Below are 18,090 nucleotides of genomic sequence, written 5' to 3' on the forward strand. Positions count from 1 at the left end.
TGTGAAAAAAGGATGAGCGAGAAATCCCCAACGGCTAGCTGGCCGAGTCGCTGTCTGGTCTCACGGCATTCTCGCCTAACTGCGCTAATGATATGGTTGAATTTTGCAATTCTTTCCAGAACTAATTAGACATCACGCAAATGAAGAAACGACCGATCGTCTTTTACCTTCACGGAGATCATCGTACGATCGCCATCGTATGTGATGGCACAGTTTCTCACAACAATAGCTCTAATGAAACGGTTCCGTTCTAATCCATTAGCGTGGCCCGCAGCACCGAACTACAGCGCCGATGGAATCAAAGGCTCAAAAGACAGGAGACGATAATTTTCTTTCCAGTGCATTAGCTCGTATGAAGAGAGTTAATAATAAACAGCGCGGTTGTTACCTTCTGAAAAAATCATGTTTTACTTTATTTCGATCGCTTCTAGTCATTGAGGAGAAAGATAAAACGTAATACAATTATTGAAAATGATTGTACGATTTGCAGACTCTTTTACGCGGCGCAGAGTCGGATAAGCTGTAATCCTTATAATTCTAGCTAAAAGCTCCCGAGAGCACACAAGTAAAAGGTTTTTCGAATGTTCGAGCGAATCACAAAATAACTTACATTAGGAGTGTCTATCGCTATTCCTGGCTACAAAACAGTTCCTGACATATGCTAATCTCTACATACTTCTAGCAAATGACGAGATGGGCCCCCTGTACAGTACCCCTGAAAGGGACATTGAATATGGCTCCATCGTTCGGTCATTCAGTGTGTGTAACAGCGAGCGTTAAATGCAAACTAAAACGAACTGGTGTGTACCGACCATAAGCAGGTCAGTAACTGAAATCTACACTACCCTCAGCTGAAGGGCATAAGGAGACGATTACTGAACGGTTTCGGAACCGGATCAGATTTCCACTTCTGGCTGCATACTTACATTTTAATATATCACTAACAACTGCCATTTTGGCTCGGGCACGTCGGGCACGCAATAAAGCCCCGGAACTGAACTACCGGGACCCGGATGTGAGTGGATCACTACCGACTCTGATTTTCCTACCTAATCCTCGGAACTGGGTTCTTAAGTGCGAGACTCACCTGTACATAGACTATCGGATTACTGTATCGTGGAAGAACTACCCTAATGCTACCTAGTCGAAATGCTTATATCTTACTGGAAGTAAAAACGATCGTACCACCGCTGCGCTCACCTACCTACACGCTTCATACTGCAGATCATCATGTAAAGGCACTGTTGGGATAACCTCTCTAGCTTAGCTTAGCGTAACGTAACCTACCAGCACTTAGTTGGGGAAGAGTTGCCTTAACGTTTTACTGCTCTTGCAAACACATTCGCCTGGGAAGGAAAAAAACCCGAGCTCGACACTTGGTGTCGAACCGGTGAATCTATTCTAAGAGAGATGCATACTTGTACCACGCGTCTTCGGAAGGCTGATGTTGGTCCAATTTGTACTGTTTGTCACCGGCAACACTACAACTGCAGGGCACTAGCGACGCATGATGTCCTCTATGCTGAATCCCGTCTTGCGTGGCGGTTGTTGTGGTGCTGGCACCCCCTGAGGCGCGCTACTCGTTGCAGACGCAGAAGTAGTGGTTGAGGCAGCACCTTTCGATGTGCTGGAGGATGTCACTTGAGATGGTACCACTACCGGATGATGGAGGTGCGGTGAGGCTGCTGAACTGCTACTGGTTCCGCTGCCAGATACTGAACTGGTTGAAGTTGCTGCCGGTGGTAACACGACGGGTAGGTTGGACAGGTTCGCCAAATTGATCGGCACTGCCATCGAGCTGGGCAGTGCTGGTGGAGGCGGTGGCGGTGGAAGTGCAAGACCCGGCGGAAGATGAGGTGAAAGCAGTACCGGCGAGGCAGACGGTACAGAGGGCGACATCAGTGGTATCGGTTCACGGTGTGGGGAATCCGGTGGTCCCGAGTGGACATCCTCCACCAGATGGTTCTTGTGATGTCCACGACCATTAGGAGTCATATGCAGACCACGACTCATTATAGGATGGGGTTCTCCGTCGGGGCCCATCGCCCGTTTGCGGAGCGGAATGTGGCTGAGGAAGCTACCGCCATTGTCCAGAAGTCCTCCACTGGAACCACTTGTGATGGTAGCTGACGCACGTCCGATCAGTCCCATCTTGTGGTGGAGATCACGTCTTACATGAAGCATCGGAACGAAGACATCGGGAGCGTGTGTGGACGGGTGTGGCATTGTGAGTGGTCCACTATCACGCGAATCTTCACCGTGTACCGAGGGATGCATCGAGCTGGAATGGTGTGAAGATTGGGAAGACATCGACGAGCGACTGCCGTGATCGTACTGTGGACGCATCGTGTACGGGCTCTTCGAACCCATCGGCCGTTCATGGTGACACTGCACAACCGGCGTAGGATCGGGTTCGTGGCCCGCCACGCTGATCAGATCGTCTTCCTCCTCGTCCTCATCGTCCATTTCATCGTCGTCGTGCGCGGCTCGACGGGCATTCCGTTCCGGTTGCCGTTCGTCTTCCTCCCGCTCGTCGTCGTCCAGCTCTGCCGACACGGGCATATCCAGCGGTGGCGATACCGAACGATTCCGTCCAGCCGGTGAGTGTACGGGTGAGTCCACCTCCAGCACCGACTCATCTTCGTCCCCGCTCAGCTGATGTCCGTCATCGTCCACCCCGACATCGAGCGCTTCCGACGGGACGTCCCCGACGGTGTGCGTCAGTGCGTGGCGCCGCAGGTCACAGTTCCGGCGGAAGACTTTCCCGCACGAGTTGCACTCGTACGGCTTGTGGTCCGTGTGGGTGAGTAGGTGCGTTTTCAGGTTGGAGCGCTGATTGAAGCTCCGATTGCACACCGGACACTTGTGGGGCGATTCCTCCATGTGCAGGATCTTGTGTACGGCAAGTGTCCGCGACTGGCAGAAACCCTTGCCACATTCGGTGCATTTGAATGGCTTTTCCTTCGAGTGAATGTATCTGTAATGAAGGGATCGGGAAGAGACAAAACATCAGTATCGGTGTGGGTCAAGTTACGCAGGGGTAGAATTTGTGTGACCTCGAGACATTGGACTGTTTTTGGAAAGTGTCAAACACATGGGCTTGTTGGGGGAGACAGACCGTAATGTCTTGTACCATTGAAACATGATACGTCTAATCTGTAGAGCCATTCGCAAAAAAAGCTGAAATAAGAATAAGATATTCAAAAAGCTATGGAAGGTTTGATAGGGGGACTTATACTGATTAAACCCTTTTTAAGTAAGAATCCTATAAAGAATTGCTTCATTAAACTGTTCTACCAAACGGCTAGCGTCGGCCAGAAATACACCAGCATCTAATTGTATTCTGTTGTTTATTATTTCCCACAAAGGCTTGATGATGAAACAGTTATTACTGAGAATAAATTGATGTCTCGTATCATCACTAACCTCCAGCAACAAAATGTTGCTTAGAGAAACGATCTTGGAAGAAAGATACCCGTGGAATGCTACCACAAAGTACGGAACCTTGTAAATGAAATGTATACGAATGTTACACCAGCGGGCATATCGGATGATTCGATTGTGTCGGGCTGCCACAACCAGAACATTTTCGGTACCGGTTCCCCATGCCATCTTTTGGTTCATTTGCTTGGAGCACTTCCATACATCATAGTCTTCCAGATCCCAGCCCCGGATCGAAGTAGCCGACTTTATCTGGTCGGTTTTCCCCCGTAGTCAATCCGCGGCGCTCATATCAACGGCAGCCATGCAACAACCCTTCCCGCAAGATGGCGGTTGGAGAGGTTTTTTTTTGGTATGTGTGAGTGTTTTGCGTGCTACTGCGGTTGTTTCTTGTACTAAATGGTATCGAAACACGATACCACACTATATGATGGTCCCTTCAGCGGTAAAGTCGAACGAAGTTTGGCGGGTACCGGTTTACCGACAACGGCATGCAGTCGAGTGTGAAAGTGGAAGAAATCGTTGCTTGAGGTTTTCCATGAAGCGAAATGGAAAAACAATCACCAGCTAGGGCGGGGAAAACGAGCTTTTTTTTGCCCCCGTCGGTGTATCTCCGTCGATTTACTTGCTACAACTAGAAAGAAGGCGACACACGGGAGCGAGGAGCGAGCAACCAATTCGAAAGGATTGATTCCTCGCCGCACGCACACACAAGGGGGAAATTGGGATCGGCAAGGCAAATGATGGCAAAAAGATTGCGTGATACGGATGGCTGGTTTACCGAAGGGCGGTGGGATGAAGTTCATGGTACGATGGTACGGCGGTTGCCTTGACTTCGCAGGCAGTCGTACACCGTTTGAAGTGCATGTACAGTGTGCTCCTAGCGGAAGGTACTCGCCGACTGGTACCAGAGTGGTTCGATCTGATAAGCGAAGTGAAAGAGGAAGGACTGGTGAATTGCGGATGGCGTCAAGCATCGATATTGAATTAATGAATAGCAAATATTGATGCTTGCTCTCGGTGTTCGTGGCGCGTGGCGCGCGTATCGATACGAAATGCAGCACTGTAGCGTGTCAACATTGTTGCAGTTGTCAAAAGGGGAAGAACGCCTTACCGCAGAGAGATGATATGATGTGAAACGTTGCTGAAAAACCACTTTGTAGTAAACCATTCCACGCGAACCAAGCACACCATGATGAATGTTGACAGTGGCAAGGGAGTGGTGATTTAGCTACCCGCAAGACAGCTTTAACCGTCAGTGGATGCATAAAGCACTTCCGCCATCGTACGGTGGCTGCTGTGCGGAACTATCACACCGAACCGTGGTGGCATAATTTATTGGGTAATTTACGACAGAAGCACAAACCCATTCGGGTCCGGTTTCTCAGCGTCCGGCTCCCGGGGCCACTTTTCGACACTTTTACACTCCGTTCTGGGCATTTCGTGTGTTTGTGTGTGTTTTGGTTGGGTCCGTGAAAAAACGACAAAATGGACGTTCCCAGACTGTCTCATTAGCGGAAACTACAGCGGCGATGATCTCGCTGTTCGCTGTAGCTGCGGGTTTGAGGTGGATGATTTAGGAATTATGATAATAACACACCATAATCAACGTCATCTTCGAGTGTGGAAAGGGATTCGCCATGAATCCGTCTGCTGCTCTGTAGCTGCACACCGGAAGGTCATAAAATGGACGTCAGGCCGAGCGAAACTGCAACGGCCCGGTAATCCATTTCACGTGAAATGGGATTCATGCGACCGAGTTCCCGTTGGACGTTTGGTTAGAACATTACTTAGCAGCTTAATTAGCGGTAGCAGTCCTTGACTTCTCGCGCGGGTGATGGATGAGTTGCTGGGACCACCGGCAAAGGATCAGCGCACCGTTGCATCGTTAGTGTCGCGTAAGTGTTTCTGGGGAAAAGATTTAAGCACATCCCTGTTTGCAGCCGTACAAAGCAAACAATACCCCATGCCCTGCTGTACAGCAGAGTTTGTATCAGTCCCCAAGGCACACGCTTCACTAGACCGTTTGGAGGGGAGACGGGGCGCAAAAGGACCACCACGGTTAATGCATTTTTCGGGCCCCTGTTAGTTATGGCTCACTGTTTCCAGAAATTCAGGATGGAAATTTAACATCGCATAAAACCCATGCGAACAACCGAAAGCGGTCAGCCAAAGGGAGATAGGAGCTTTACGTTGGATAAAGGTCAGTTTTAACAACACCCACGGGATGGTTTCTGGATGGGATATCGTTTCAGTTGAAAGCGTCCTAAAATGTGTGCCCCACGGTCGGTTTTGCGAAGGGATTGCCTACATGCGGGCGGTTGGGATCAAAACGTACCATCCCTATGGTAATGTGGTTTCGCATGTCGGTTGGTCCGTGTTTTATGCACCTTTTGCGGGCTAGTATGTAACAATGGTGACTTAAACTGCCATTTCATCGTGGGCAACGAAGCGCAAAATTAAACACACAAATTGAGCAGGATGATAGTGTAATTTTGGTGCGGTGTTTCGAGAGGTGTGTTTTTACGTGTATAAATTTTATTCTATTTAAATAGGCAAATAAAATTATATGTACTCAATTTACCCGACGGAAGCACCACGCTGTAAAATCATTCTCGGTCTCGAAAACCGGTAGCTGAAATGATTTCGGAACGAATCCATCTGAGCATGGGTCCAATTTTCCGCGTACGAGCTTTTAAATTATTTGTGCGAACCGGAAAATGTTCAACGCTGTCCAGAATGTGATCGACTAATGGGATTGGAATTATTCATAATTTTCAAATGGAACCAGCGCTTCTTAATTGATGACAGATTATGGGTTTACGCATCAAATCGATGTAGCGCGGCAATGTCCAATAAGCAAAAAAAAAAAGGATTAACTGCTGATATACTCTTCTTACGAGATTAGACCTGATGAAGGGGTGGAAAAAACGAAATTCCATCAAACATGACCGTTCCTCATTAATGCATCAGCTCGGTGTGAAATAATTTATTTGCTCGTCCATTTCAATTCTGCTGTCCAAACCGCACCCAAAATCAGGGTCCATGTTTGGCTTCTGGTTGACCGATCATCGAACGCAACCGTGTTGCAATGTGTGCACTTTTCCCGTGCACACAAAACAAACGTTCGACAACGGTTGACAGCCTGTTTCCGGGAGCTGGTTTTCGCTAGCAGAATCTCAGATATAGTTTGCAGGGATGTGCGTATTCGGAAAATTGCTACATGAAACAATTTCAGTGTTGTTGCATATGACAACGATGTGTGCTTTTCCGGATTCGCAGGACACACGAGCTGTACTGCATTTTGGTCCAGTTTTGGATTAACAGCTCGATGCCTCCTCCAGCTTTGGCTGGATTTAATTAATGAATTTTAATCACATTCGTTTCATCACATTCATTCTCAGAGGTGTGCTGAAATCTGCCGCTTAAATGTACAGAGTAAATGAAATTATACTTAATGCAATCCCTCGTCACGATCACCTGAAGAATACATTCTGAAATCCATTTTCCAATCATCTGAGCATTTTAAATGAGATTTTGGGCATTAAAATATATGAAACAATCTTAAAACATCATCAACAGATATTAATAGCCTGCTTGGATTGAGTACTGCATTTGACGTCACATGATAAAGAATCGCTGGAAGCAGTAGTTGTAATTAAACACCTCCACTTCCGACGGCAGTAGAAATCGATTTGTCAAACAAGCTTGTATCTATCGCGATTACTCAACCCGTGCTCAACGGAACAGTGCGAAAGCGTACGCCCGTTTCATTTGCGATGCCATCCATTGCAACAAAGTACCAACTGGAACCGCCGTGCGCAATCAGCCGTAATGCCACTGGAAAACAGGGGGATATTCAATAAGAAGCTCAATCCGGGGATATTAGCATCATCCACTCATATTGAACTCGAGCAAAGCGGTACATTGTAAGCTTCCACCGTGCAATCGATGCTCAACAGGGTGGAAAAATATTAATCGCATCAATCGATAGGTTCGCCCCACCGTACCTTACCACAACTCTTCCAGCGGGACAACTACGGGCCTTCAACTAAAGGGCACCGCATCCGGAATGGTTGCTGGCAAGGAGGAAGCGAGTGAGACGTAGAAAAGTATCAGGATTAATTGCTTTTTTACTCTGAGCAATTCAAACGGAAGGCTGATAAGATCGCACAGAGAACTGTTGATCAAAACCTAGCTGTCACGAGCGGCGAAAGATAAGTGCAAAGAAAAAGAACCAGGAAGAGACAAAACGTTCTAGCGATGGAAACCGGGTCCGGGTTGCAAAAGCGGTGAGTGCAAAACACATCCCGCTGGTGAAGAAACTGGTTTCGTTCGTGTGTTATCTTTATCGACCATCGGCAACGGCGAAGATGACGACGATGATCCTATTCCCCCTCCCCCCAGGGTTGGGTTTTTCTTTCCACGGATTCCCGGGTTTCGGGGCAGATGAGCAGATGAGTCTTGGAAGGAACGTGGCAGAACGACCGGATGGGCGGGATTGATATTCATGAGCAGTGGAGATTCATGCTGGTGAGTGCGTAATGGTGGGCACAGAAGAAGGCATCGATTGATAAGGAAAGTTTATCGAGCTGTTCGATGTTTTAAATTAATTTCCTGCGGAACCGGTGACGCCGTAAGGTAGTCAATTAGCAATACAAATATCGCATTTAAACAATTAGGCACACTTAAAAGGGTGTTCTTCTGTACAACTTTCAGCACATTTGTATAAAAATGGCTATCTTTAATATTTACACATGAGTTTGTCTAAACAATAACGGGCTTTCAGCATGATATCAATTTCAAATATGTGACGGCTTAAAATTAAAATTTCATCGTCACAAAAATATGAGCTCTTCCACCAGCAAAATTCTGACCGAATTTGAAAAGCTTACTGCATCAACATTGTTGGGATGATTGAAATTCCACCGAAACTGTACCCGGCATCATCGAACACTGTGATCGATACGCCCTGTAAGCTGATTAAAAACGTCTCACAATGAGCTGATGGAATATTCGATCCAAAAAAAAAAAACGAAACCGAAATCCTCGAACATAAAATTACTGCGAAAGTGTCGGCACTTTAGTCGCTTTTACACTTCACGACCGTGAATGCAGGAGTAAAATACAGCAAAATAAAACAAGAATCCTATCGGCAACTGGGATGTGAGCGGCTTAGGCAGCAATTTTCCACTTCCGATTTTGCTACTGACGGGGCGAAATGAAAAAAAAAAAAACACAGGCGAAAGGATTATATTTTATGTTCTACTCGTAAATTGAAAATTCAGACGAGCGACAGTAACAAAACAGCCGTAGTAAATGCTTCCGAACCTCAGTACGCTGACACAGTTGCCGAAGCGGGGAGTGATTTTTGCGTGTACGGAAGTGTGAAATACTTTTTAAAAAGCCCCATTCCGAAACTTTGTTGCTAACGGTTATGGTCATAAAGGAATCGGTCGTTGTTGTGCAGTGAGTGCGTCATTCGAACGAAGCGTCAGAGGTTTGCGCCTTATGCGGCAGTTAGATCCGGGCTCCCATGCCTGGGTGGTAAGTGAGTAGCTTTTCGTGTCTTGAGGAAAAAAACAACACAGATAGAAAAAAACCCGGCCAAGAAACTGTCCGAGCTTTTGTCAGTGCGTCATTGATTGTGTGTTTGCAATTGAAATCATCCGCAAACAGTTCATCGCCACAAACGATTTCTCCGACAGAGAGTGTTTTTTTTTGTCTTCCTCAAGAAGGACACAGCGCGAAGGAACAATGAGCGAAAAGTAATGGTTTGGGAATTGAATATTAATTGATTTTTCATATCCTTCTTCTAGGTGGAGGGTTTTGAGGTCTGAACAAACGACAAGCGACAACAGGTAAGACGAGTGGTCAATATTGGCCTATGCTAAACACTTCAACTTAATCTCTGCTGCTTTCCCTGCAAACGATGCACCCCATCGATGCACTTGCTCCGTCTCAAGAAGCCGTGCTGGAGTATCGGGGGATGGCTTTTGTTTAGTTGCTGTCCATACCGCCGTTGGTATGCAGTCCGGTACTGGCATTGTTTTTTTACCCTTTAAACGAAATCTCTTGTAAGCGTCCATCGTCACACGACACGGTCTCTATCTATCTGTGTCACGAAAGGGAATTATTTAATACACTCGACGAGAAGCACCCTTACAAGCCACCGAGCTTCGTTCGTTCTGCTGCGTCCGTGGTCTTGATGGATGGCGCAGCGCATGAAGCGGCAGACTCTAGCGGACGTACTCGAAACCACACGGCCATGTTTACTTTAACGATGACAACGAAAACGAAGCCGGGTCCGGTTGAAGATTAAAGCGTCAAGACCGCCAAGTTCAAATATTGCGCCGCGTCGCGAGTACGTCTAGAGGTCTCATCTTCGAGGAGGTCTTTCGTCCGTCCTGTTGGTTGGACCTCCGGTGGACAGTTACGTTTGAGAAACTAGACAAACACAGCGGTCGTAATCGATGCTGTACTTCTGGTGGTGTTTGGCGTGTGAAGAACGCGAGATAGGGGATTCCTGCTTTATCCAAAATTGGGAATCCACGCGAATAATGTCCCATTCTGTAGATGAAGATCTGTGCGAGATCTTCACTCCAATGGTAACGTATTAAACCATTTGGGAAAAAAGGTCTGCTCCTCGAAACCCCCCCGATGACAGAAATCAGATAGCGAGACATCAAGCTGGAGGCAAAGAAATGAAAGGGTCATCGATAGCGATGGACCATCGAGCCAATTGATCAAGTTGCGTCACCGATTGGTGAAGGTAAGGGGGAAGCTCCATTAATCTGCCATCTGCCAATCTGGAGCTGGCTCCTAATAGCAGCCCACAAAAAAAAAAAACAAAACAAAATAAATAATCGAATCGTTTAAGCACCAGCCAACGGACTCCTTTTTTTTCTCTCTCTCAGGAAAATGAGTCCCCTCGTTCGCAAAAAAAGCCGATGGAAACGAAAACCACCCAAGCCTCATTTGCACACCATTCGATACGCCGCCGTTTCGAACGCGGGCCAATATCAGCCCGACATCTTTCGCGGCTGGTAATTAGCATAATTAAGCGATACGAGACCGCTGGCAGGCTATATTTTATATCAAACTTTTAGTTTTTGCCTTCTGCGCTGCCTTTCAAAAACCTGGAGAGGGTTGTGGGTTGCCTTACGTTGGTCCGTTTCTTTGAGACAGTTGGAGGAGTCTGAGGGAGTTGGGTGTTTTTTTTTTTATCGTCGTCTTCTTTTAGCCACCTCCAATGGCTGGCTAATGGTTCGGATTGCATCGTCTAAGTGCATTGATTGACCGCGAATTCCGTTCGAATGCATACACAAACACACTCACCCACACACACACATGCCTTAATGAAGTTAAATAAATGGCTCCTTTTTGTGTTTGCAAAACTTCTACTTTATAGCACCACTGTCATGCTGTGTTGATCGGTACTTCGCACACTCATGTCACCATCATTTGCACCCAGAAGCGTTAAGGTTAATATGTATCTGCTGCCACAGAGCAAAATACTTTTACACAACCCTGCGCATGCGTTGTAAAATGTGCGACTTAAGACGGTGAGCTTTCCGGGAAATTGGTTCCGAACCGCCAGCTTACAAAAAAGGGACTCCACCAATTATGACAGTGATGTAGAATTTCGTGTATTCGTGTCGTAAAATGCGGGATCGTGTGGGATTTTTTTGCAATCACGAAACAAACTGCAATGATTTACGAACGTGCGATTCGCCCGTTCGTTTGTGGTGCGCTTTAGGGATGGGATTTCGGACCGCATCGAGAGGTTTTTGATGTATAATCATCTAGGATCAATCCGTTTAGGGCAAATCCAGTCTCAAGGGCAAGTCTGACATTCAGGTGGTGAAGGAGCAAAAAAACAAATCCTTCCCAAAACCACATAAATCGAAGGCATCGGGTGCTTGGACGCAAAACGTGTTCTAAAACATACTGGTTCGAGAATGTGGGGTTTTTATTCCGCTAAAATTATGTCTACAGTGCCTGGGGACGCCGTGGAAGAGTGTGTCGGTTCACACACAAACACACGCGACGATAGCCGCACGCAGGATCCGGAAGAATGGAAAGGAGAGCGGAATTACGGTGAGTTATAAAAGATGCACTTCTTCTCCAAGCTTCAAGGGGGTTTCTTTATTGTCCGATGGCCGGTTTTTGGTTTGATTGCATTTTGTGGTTTCGTTAGAAGTCGTTACGACGTTCCGTAGAAGGTGAAGCCCCTGCGTAAGCGAGGAGAGTTCAGGGTAGGGAAGTGTGTTTGATGTCAAGAACGTGGACATGGACGGGATCAAAATTTTGATGGAGTTATGTTAGCAGGCAAAATATTTTATTGCAGTTAAAGAATAAACGATAAACTTTATCGACGTTAAGTTGAGGTGGCGCTGATGTGACCCTTTTTTTTCGCTCCTCTTTTTGCGTTCCAGGTAACTTGAGAATATATTTTACTGTTGATTGGTTTCGCAAAAAGAAAAGAAATAACAAAATCAACCGTGGCATCTTTAGTGGAAGATGATGCGATTTGCGTATATAATAGGTAGTAAACTCTAACAAGAGATTTTCTGATAGACAACACCCCAGAAAAAGCCGGTTAACTATGAGGTCTTCTCCTGAATCTTCCAACAATTACTCACAATCAGAGCTGTAACGTAAAGTGTGAACTGTTGAGAATCGGTAATTGATTTCTAATGAGCTTGCTGCGTTACTGTTGTCTAGTGTACCACCTAGCGAAGGAATGTCCCTTGGGCAACACACAGGCACACAAGCAAGATTTTTTGCAGCTAATGGTCCAAACAACCGGTCGGCCAGTCATGCTTCGACACTGATTCTGTGGCCGATTTTTTGACCTCGATCGATCTCCGCTCGGAAGACAAATGGAGCCGGCCGACAGGCCACAACTACACAGAGCGTCCGAACGAGAGCACAATGCGTTCGGTGCTCAAGTGAAACAGCTCCACATACGGAGCTTCACGCTGAAAATGGTGGAGCCTTCGTAATTACCAGGTTCATACTACGAACCGCACCGAGACATTGGCGTGGTCCAATTTTCTTCCCATCCCAAAGCCGAGGGTTTTGTGTTGCCGAGTCGAAAGATTGGGTGAAACTGGACGAACCGGGAAGGTGGGTTGATTTGGGAAATTAATCACCATCACCAGAAGAACGGGGTACAAAAATCGCAGAATCGCTCATGGACGCACCTTTCGAGGATGATGTTGCTTCGGTGGATTTGCAACTTTTTATTTCACCCCTTGCGAGACAAATTCTTTGAGTGAATTTGGTGAAGAAAGATGGTGAAAATAACTGAATATGGCGGAGAAGAATGGAAGCAATGGACGACTCTTACAAGGCACATTTAATCATTAGGTGCATGAAATTACTCATTACTATACGCTATCGAGGCGACGCATTTCAGGATTGAAGACATTTTTTGTGCGAGTATTGAAGTTTTTCTTGACGTTTGGTAAGGTGGGGAGGTAATTATCGGTTAGTTGCAATTTCTGCTCCACTATGGCAAAACCTCACAACGCACCGCGTATAGTCTCCGGCCGTTCCGGTGTGCATAATTATCCTCTCCACAGGATGTGTGTGTGTGCGGTTGCACGGACGATTGATGATCGGTCGGTGCGGTGTAATGCGATTGATGTGCAATGCAAAAGATGATGAACGACCACGGCCCAAACATCATGAGGAAGATGACGTCCAACGGGGCCTGTTGCACACCCGCAGGCATTATGCAATTTTTCGATACTCCACGCTCCGCATCAAAACGTGGTTTTATGTCAGATTTGTGTTCTTCAGGTTTTGCGGTCCCATTCCTCTATTATCACGAAACCCTGATCGATACGACAACAGTGATCAACATTCATCAAACCGCAGCTCGGTTTTTATGTGCGTTTCCCTGCAGTTAATATCGCTCGATGTGGATGAGGTCAGGCTCATACAATCAGACGTTCTATTAATGGGACATAATTTCAAGCGCGACACGGCAACCACAAAATCAAGCACCAACGATTGTGTGCGGAAGATGGAATCGCAACGCACGACACTATAAATAACTGCAGGATGTACTCTTGGAGAGGAACCTTCTAGGCGACTTCAGAAGCTGGGAGTCAAATTTTGCGAGTGCCCAGCAGAGAGCTTGTTCCCCTTAATGGACCCTAATGATACGACATGGTAAGTGTGAGTAGCGAATTCATGTCGCGCTATCATTTTTGCAAACGGAATGGGACCCTGCTCCGATATCAATTAGCGCATCACTTACAGGAGACGGTCCACTTTGGCCGCTATCAACCTTGACGATCACGTACCTCGCTATCATTTATTAGCCGTGGTGGAGGTCGTTCCCCACGTAGGTTCCATTTGGTCCCATCCATCTGTCACTGTCACCATACTTCGGAGCGTCTCCTTTCTGAAGTTGGTCAGTGAGAAGGTTTTTTGATAAATGATTACACCCGAAACTCATTTCATTTCGCTTCCACAATGGGTTCGATCGTTGCGCTTCATCCTCGGAATGAAATGTTCCGTCCCAAAGGATTTTATTTTATGTTTCCCCCTTTCTCCGATGAAGCCTTTTGCGTTTCTCACCTACTTGGTGGTTTGGCTTAATCATACCAAGGTAATCGAGCGGAATGGAGTCCGTACACGGTAGCAGCTGTCCGGCACCACAATGTTGCGAAGCGTCAAGAAATGGTAGCACCGGCGCAAGGTGACGTCCAGTTTGCACGACTTCTGACACAACGTGGGCTAGCCGCCGCGTGTAATGATGGACGGGATTGAATGCATTAATCAATGACACGATCATGCGACTTTCGTCGAGCGGCATCATGCGCTAATGGACGCGCTGGTAGCCGACGCTATCTTGCGAGAGGCTTCATTTTTATCCTTCATCCAGTTGAATGCACTGTGACATTCGGAGCGTTTCGATTGGCGTCGAAGGAGCAAAAGGGAAATCAATCGGCAGGGTAGCAATCATTACGCAAAGTATCTGCCCGAAGTGGTTCCGATAATTATAATTCTTCGTGCTCTTCGTGTATGGGCGCTCGTGGAGCAGGGGAGATTTATAGCTGCACATTGGCGACATAATGATAAGATTGCATTCCTCTGAGCCCGATTATTATGAGTGGCGGTGTCATGCAAACTGAATGACAGGAACTGAGTAAAGGTGCTAGAGCGTGGTAAGAAAGCATACAACAGCATTACTACGTGTAAAAAGAAAAACGCGAACAAAATAATTATCATCACCGATCGACCGCAAATGATTCGCCACCATAAATCAAAAGGCAGCCCTTATTTTTTGTTTCGCTTGTGAAACTTTGTCTTGCAAGGCCTTTTTGTCCGCATGCAATTTCTTTCTTTTTAGTGCAATCGATTCCAGGCGCTTTTTTTCTTATTTGATTCATGCTGAATTGCAGCTCTTACTTTGTCGTTTCTTTCAGAATGCATTTTGTGGTGAAGATTACTTACAAGACCTCGGCTTATTTAACTGAAGTTTGTGTAAGAGGTGAAAAGGAAGCCACAACAGCTATTCTTATGGCGAGAAACCTTGAGAAATGCCATTCGTCATACGTGTATTGTAGTGTGAAGAAGGTTTTGTTGTGTTGAAGATGGTCCCATTGTGAAGTTTAGTTGATCAGTTCTCGATTCGACAGTGTAAAAATGTTAGGAGAAACTGTCATTGAAGAGGTTGAACATTGAGTTGTTTTAGTGCTACTAATAGTTATACTATAACTATTATTACTTTTATACCACTGTGTAAAAGAGTTGGAGTATGAAGACCGATCTATCGGACCACAAGCTTTGTCGAAACGACGCGGACTTGTTATTCAAACGAAAAATCATCTTCCATTCATATAACCAAGGTCTCAAATCCCTTTATGGCATTCCAAACCCTCCATTCAGAAAGGCGGCAAGGTCTTGGCTGCCATTTCCAAACGAAACGCAACATTAAACGAACGGCATCACACACCACCTGACACGGCGGCGCGGTAGTATAATAATGAGCAAAAAAGACAAACGAAACACTTCATCTTCGCAGCGACGCAGTGTCTCTTCGCGAGCCACTTTCAGGCTCTAGACCGGTTGTAGAATTCATTCAAGAATGTCACTAAAAACGTACCGCCGGCCATTACCGATTCTTACTGCGGTCGTTCGAAAGGAGAACCGGACAGGAAACGAATCCATCCATCCCATTCGAGCACTTTACGTTTCCTGTATTTGTCACGGCAACCAGGACGAGGGCGGTGGAATGTGTTAAATATAGCAACATAACACTAATTAATGTTATTTCTCTTTAATGTTGCCCCATACCGGTCGGCGAGGATCGAGATTAAGCAACACAAACATGGTGAAGCAAACGACGGTTTTTTCTTTCTTTGAAAGGCCTTTGCGCCCTCTTGCGTTCACCAGCAGAACTGGAACTGTCAAAAGTTTGGCCGCTAAGCACTAAAGTGTACGGTTGATGAAAGATGGAGCTGACATATATGGGACACTTATTCTGAAAGTTCCAGAGTTGTTGGGGTGATTATTTTATCGCCATTTTGAAAATCAGCGTCTTGGTGTATTTCCTCTTTTCTTTATTTTGGCGATTGGGCATGTGCATGGTGAAGCACATTCCTACGCTCCTGCGACAGGATGGTGATGGCGATGAATAAATTATTCAAATCGAACCTATTCATCCGTCCAAGGCTTCATCCAGCATCTACTTGTGGTCCATGCACGCCGCCTTCGGCAAGCCGATCGGTCGACCGTTGCCAAGGGCTGTGTAATGTGGAGAAAGAAGATGGGAAAAAAAGCAACTGTTCCCTGTAAAGTTCGGACTTCGCCCAAGTGCCTCGCAAGGAAAAGAAAAGGCAGCCGCGTTTTGGAATGAGAAGCTATTAAAAATTCGTTTCTTACCAGCGCTCGCCGTGCACCGTGCCCTGCAGCACGGTCCTATGCAAATCAAATGAGCTTGGAAACGCCATTCGCCTATCGAGGCACCAGTACGTTTTCGGTTTGGAGTCTTTCGTATAGTGGCCCATCATCGCACGGAGAGCTCTCGAGTAGAGGAAAAAAGTAGTAACAAAGCGGAGTAAGGCAAAGAAAAGAAAAAAAAAACGCCTCGAAGATGCCGATCGATCTCGAGCTCGTGGTAGCTCTCGTAACTTTGTCATAGGACCCCCACATTGAACAAACCTGTACCACTTGAACGGTTGTGGTCCTATTCCTCCCAGTGTCGGTTGAAGACGAGTCGCTTATCGACAAGCACCGAACTGCGGACCGTTTATGTTATTGTTTTCTAATGATCTATTGAATTTTAATGGGTAAAAACCGTCGGTTCCAGAGTTGATTTTTTCTCGCATCCTCAACCATTTCCTCCATCCTGGTGCTTTCACACATTGAATGCAGGGGCCCCATATTACCAAGTGTTGAAAGTGACGCGTTTAGGAAAACAATAAAAAACGAGAGGCAAAAAAGAACTGGACCAGTAACTGGGGTTATTCGCGCTCGCAGAGAGATGCCGGTTGTGGGAAAGCAACTTGAACCACATTTGGACACTCAGCGCGCCAAGCGGACAACATATCCGCTGGAAGACGCAGCCTTTCCAATGTGTTGCAAAACAAGTCCGTCACCATGCGAACCACTGTTGGGCGCCGGCAGATCTTCCTAGGCCAATTGTACGCAGAACTTCAAAACCTGTACGTAATGGCGGTGGCGTTCTAGTGCAAAGTGTTACACACTTGGAAAGAGACTTTTAAAAACAGCTCTCAGCTCTTCATTGCGCGCCAGCTCGAAATGGTGGAATAAAATTTGCATCCGTAAGAGCTCGATTAAGCTCTGCGATGGGGAAAGATGGTCGATTAGGAGCCAGGAGCCCCGGGAACGCACCCGTGGAATGGAATGTGAGCGAGCTTCAAGGATCGTGAGCTGTGTTTTCCCAACCAGCGGACTGAAATTCCCGAAGAACGCGAAGCATACACATCCTTTTTTACCTCGTTTCCATCCCACACGGATGCAGGTACTGTGTGCTTGTGTAGTAAGTAAACAACCATCGAAAGAAGCGCAAAGTAGGAACAAATAAACCTGCACTCAGGGACTCCATTAGCTCTGCTGGCTGCTGGTTGTTATGCACGTGATGACGATACGTCGGGTGGGATTGGAGCTTTCTTCGAAAATGGAATGGTACTTTCCACAATTCTTACCTGACGGGAAAAACACGGAAAAGAAAGAACCGTGTAGGAAAACAAGCACGGTATTAGATCAACCGGGTTGCGCTGCTTGTAAATCTTTCTCGTTGGTAGATTTATATTACTTTAACTGATTAAAGCTTCCCCGTGTGATCTACGCCACGATCCAGAAGTTCGTCCAATAAGACGAAAAAACGAAAATCGCATCCCAAATCTCGTTCCATGGCGAGTAATCTGATATCTTGGAGAACAGGAATTCACACCATCGTACTCCAACCGCAAAGTGAGTGTGTGTGTGTTGTGCCAGTGCCAAAAATGGAACGAGTCCATTAGCAAAACGTTACACTACGCTTCAACCATCACTCACGGAGAGCCCGTCGAGAAATTCGGCAGAATATCTCGGCGAGAAGGGAACCTTGGGATATAATTTTTCGCCAGATAAAAGGAAACCTTTAAATTGCGGAACCAGGAA

The 18,090-nt window shown here is 46.5% G+C and overlaps 1 protein-coding gene across 1 annotated transcript in view; it reads right to left on the reverse strand.

Annotated features, from left to right (window-relative positions):
• Positions 1-426: 426 nt before the first annotated feature.
• Positions 427-18,090, reverse strand: part of LOC128301682 (protein bowel) — a 40,697-nt gene continuing 23,033 nt past the window's right edge. The window contains exon 3 of the mRNA XM_053038272.1: positions 427-2,977. Within this exon, the coding sequence (XP_052894232.1) occupies positions 1,498-2,977 (1,480 nt within the window). The 3' untranslated portion in view covers positions 427-1,497. The remainder of the gene's footprint in view (positions 2,978-18,090) is intronic.

Source organism: Anopheles moucheti, chromosome 3 (genome assembly GCF_943734755.1).
Source record: "Anopheles moucheti chromosome 3, idAnoMoucSN_F20_07, whole genome shotgun sequence".
NCBI classification, from domain to species: Eukaryota; Metazoa; Arthropoda; class Insecta; order Diptera; family Culicidae; genus Anopheles; species Anopheles moucheti.